Below are 4,020 nucleotides of genomic sequence, written 5' to 3'. Positions count from 1 at the left end.
CGTGTGCAGCAAGCAGTAGCATACAGTCAAGGAACACCATTGCTAACTTATTCGGGCAACTTGGTCACAATTCAACACGTGCTCAGGAAATCACGGCATCAATAACGCGTTTTATTGCCAAGGGATTATGTCCTTACAACATAGTTGAGTGGGAAGGATTCCAGGATTTGATCCATACATTAGAGCCCAGGTATAAGATACCGTCCCGAAATCACATGACCAACACGTGCATGCCAGCGTTGTATGCCCAAGTTAAGAGCCAAGTAGAAAATGAACTCGCAAATGCCGAACGAGTGGCTATAACAACGGACGCTTGGACGTCATGTGCGACAGAATCTTACGTGACCATCACAGCCCACCACATCGCTCCCGAATGGAAGTTAAATGTTCATGTGTTACAGACCAGGGCATTTAAAGGATCCCACACGGGGAAGAATGTGGGTGCTCTGCTGAAGCAGGCATGTGCTGACTGGAAAATACTCGATAAAGAGCCGGCTCTAGTAACTGACAATGCCACAAACATGATCTTAGCTGGCGTGGAAGCAGAGATGAAACCTCACCTCATGTGCTTTGCACACACAATAAATCTGGCCACACAGAAAGCCTTCAAAGTGGACAAAGTAGCAACTTTGCTGGGGAGGGTAAGGAGAGTGGTTGGCTTTTTTCACCGCAGTGTCAGGGCAGCAGAAATTCTACAAGACAAACAGAAACAACTGGCCTTGCCCATCCACAAACTCATCCAAGACGTGTCCACCCGGTGGAACAGTACCCAGAGTATGCTGGAACGTGCCCTGGAACAACAGCCTGCCATTTCCGCTGCACTTATGTCCAGGGATCTCAGAAGAGGAGAAGAGATTAACACTCTTAAGGACAAAGACTTTTGCAACATCGAAGATATTGTCAAGCTGATGGCACCGGTCAAACTTGTGACCACCAGCATGTGTGAAGACAAGCGGCCCACTCTCTCAATGATTTCCCCTGTCAGATCAAAGCTCAAAAAGAACTTTGAAGCATCAGATGAAGACTCAGTGGTGATCAAAGACATGAAACAAGCATTCAGAAATGACTTGGAGAAACGCTACACTGGCCAGGATGATCTCTTCTACATTGCAGCAGCTCTGGACCCCCGGTTCAAATCTCTGCCCTTCCTGACGGACCATGATGCTGAGCGGACGTTCACAATCATAACAGCAGAAGCTACATCTCTGCACAACAAGGTAAATCCCCCAACACAACATAATTTACTCAACACAAAATACATATTACAATGCATTCTCAAGTCTACTGTCATTAGATTTATTCTGACTGCTGTTACTGTATGTTTGTTCTGTGTTTGTCTTCATTTTATTTCTAGGCAACAGGGGATCCAGTCCAGAGGGGCCCACTGCAGAAAAATCCATGTCAGACTGAATCTGCCGTCGGAGATCTGGACATCAGCATTGATGCACCACCCCAGAACCAAGAAGATCCTGATGGTTTGTGTATTTATATCTTGTAATCAAGAAAGAGTTAAACTCATTCTGCAGCTATATTATTAAAATATTAGCATACAGCAACACATTCAATATAATGATGAGAGAATCGACATGTCAAGAAAAAGAGTTTAATAATGATGATGATACAACTTTTACATATGTGCACAAAACTATAATTAATTCTGAACATCAGGTGATGATAGATGAAATGATAAGGTCAGGTACAAAAAAAATACCAGTGAGGCATGGCAAACAAAGCCTGTAATGTATGGTAATTGTTTTCTATTTCAGATAATGACCCTCCTGTGAAAAAGAAAAAGATGTCAGCATTGGACCAGCTGTTGGGAAAAGACTTTGAAGTGAGGATGGCAGCTACATCTGTAAGAGACAAGGCCAGTGAAGAAGTCAAGAGGTACAGAGAGCGTGATCCGTTGCCCCTGCAAAAAAACCCACTACAGTGGTGGAAAGAGCAGCAGGACTTGCCACTGCTGTCATCTCTCGCTAAAAGGTACCTCTGCATCCCGGCCACCAGTGTGGCATCTGAACGTGTGTTCAGTACTGCGGGAGACATTGTTTCTGCAAAACGTAGTCTGCTCAAACATGAGCATGTGGATCAGTTGATTTTCCTTAAAAAAAATCTGCCCTCCAAAAAAATACAGGACAGTGATGATGAAAATGCATAGTGTAAGTGAACTACGGCTTTTTGACGTGGGAAACTGTTCCTCACACACAGTAGTTTGATTTATTTTACATGTGGCTATTTATTTTATTTTATCTTTAACACAAAGCACTGTGTATTGTTGCCACATTTTGAGGTGTTAGTTGTGTAACTTGTTTACTTTGAAACATTGCACCTTTGTTACCTACCTCTAGTGTATGGGCTCAAATTAAAGCCATAAATATTTTGTATCTGTAAATTAACTTTGTACTAGTAGAAATATTTTGTGTGTGTGCAAAAAATATTTGTACTTGCAAAAAAATATTTGTACTTGTAGAAATATTTTGTGCATGTGCAAGAAATTGTGCAAAACTATTTTTTAAGTACAAATATATTTTTTGCACATGCACAAAATATTTCTACAAGTACAAATATTGCAAGTACAAATATTTTTTGCACACACACAAAATATTTCTACAAGTACAAAGTTTATTACAGATACAAAATATTTATGGCTTTAATTTGAGCCCATACTAGTGTTCAAAACTAAGCTCAGGCTGAAATATTGCGGGAGACATTGTTTCTGCAAAACGTAGTCTGCTCAAACATGAGCATGTGGATCAGTTGATTTTCCTTAAAAAAAATCTGCCCTCCAAAAAAATACAGGACAGTGATGATGAAAATGCATAGTGTAAGTGAACTACGGCTTTTTGACGTGGGAAACTGTTCCTCACACACAGTAGTTTGATTTATTTTACATGTGGCTATTTATTTTATTTTATCTTTAACACAAAGCACTGTGTATTGTTGCCACATTTTGAGGTGTTAGTTGTGTAACTTGTTTACTTTGAAACATTGCACCTTTGTTACCTACCTCTAGTGTATGGGCTCAAATTAAAGCCATAAATATTTTGTATCTGTAAATTAACTTTGTACTAGTAGAAATATTTTGTGTGTGTGCAAAAAATATTTGTACTTGCAAAAAAATATTTGTACTTGTAGAAATATTTTGTGCATGTGCAAGAAATTGTGCAAAACTATTTTTTAAGTACAAATATATTTTTTGCACATGCACAAAATATTTCTACAAGTACAAATATTGCAAGTACAAATATTTTTTGCACACACACAAAATATTTCTACAAGTACAAAGTTTATTACAGATACAAAATATTTATGGCTTTAATTTGAGCCCATACTAGTGTTCAAAACTAAGCTCAGGCTGAAATATTGCGGGAGACATTGTTTCTGCAAAACGTAGTCTGCTCAAACATGAGCATGTGGATCAGTTGATTTTCCTTAAAAAAAATCTGCCCTCCAAAAAAATACAGGACAGTGATGATGAAAATGCATAGTGTAAGTGAACTACGGCTTTTTGACGTGGGAAACTGTTCCTCACACACAGTAGTTTGATTTATTTTACATGTGGCTATTTATTTTATTTTATCTTTAACACAAAGCACTGTGTATTGTTGCCACATTTTGAGGTGTTAGTTGTGTAACTTGTTTACTTTGAAACATTGCACCTTTGTTACCTACCTCTAGTGTATGGGCTCAAATTAAAGCCATAAATATTTTGTATCTGTAAATTAACTTTGTACTTGTAGAAATATTTTGTGTGTGTGCAAAAAATATTTGTACTTGCAAAAACATATTTGTACTTGTAGAAATATTTTGTGCATGTGCAAGAAATTGTGCAAAACTATTTTTTAAGTACAAATATATTTTTTGCACACGCACAAAATATTTCTACAAGTACAAATATTGCAAGTACAAATATTTTTTGCACACACACAAAATATTTCTACAAGTACAAAGTTTATTACAGATACCAAATATTTATGGCTTTAATTTGAGCCCATACTAGTGTTCAAAACTAAGCTCAGG

General features: G+C 37.9%; 1 protein-coding gene across 1 annotated transcript; it reads left to right on the top strand.

Annotated features, from left to right (window-relative positions):
• Positions 1 to 504: 504 nt before the first annotated feature.
• Positions 505 to 2,217, top strand: LOC133447511 (E3 SUMO-protein ligase ZBED1-like). The gene is made up of 2 exons (XM_061726205.1): positions 505 to 1,475; positions 1,767 to 2,217. The coding sequence occupies exons 1-2, from the start codon at positions 522 to 524 to the stop codon at positions 1,782 to 1,784; spliced, it is 972 nt and encodes a 323-aa protein (XP_061582189.1). The 5' UTR covers positions 505 to 521; the 3' UTR covers positions 1,785 to 2,217.
• The last annotated feature ends 1,803 nt before the right edge of the window (positions 2,218 to 4,020 follow it).

Source organism: Cololabis saira, chromosome 7, assembly GCF_033807715.1.
Source record: "Cololabis saira isolate AMF1-May2022 chromosome 7, fColSai1.1, whole genome shotgun sequence".
Lineage (NCBI taxonomy): Eukaryota > Metazoa > Chordata > Actinopteri > Beloniformes > Belonidae > Cololabis > Cololabis saira.
The sequence above is the reverse complement of the archived record's forward strand: the minus strand, read 5'-3'. Positions and strand labels throughout refer to the sequence as shown.

Excerpts from the sequence above, each read along its gene's own strand:
- LOC133447511 (XM_061726205.1), top strand. The coding sequence starts at position 522 with ATGATCTTAGCTGGCGTGGAAGCAGAGATGAAACCTCACCTCATGTGC.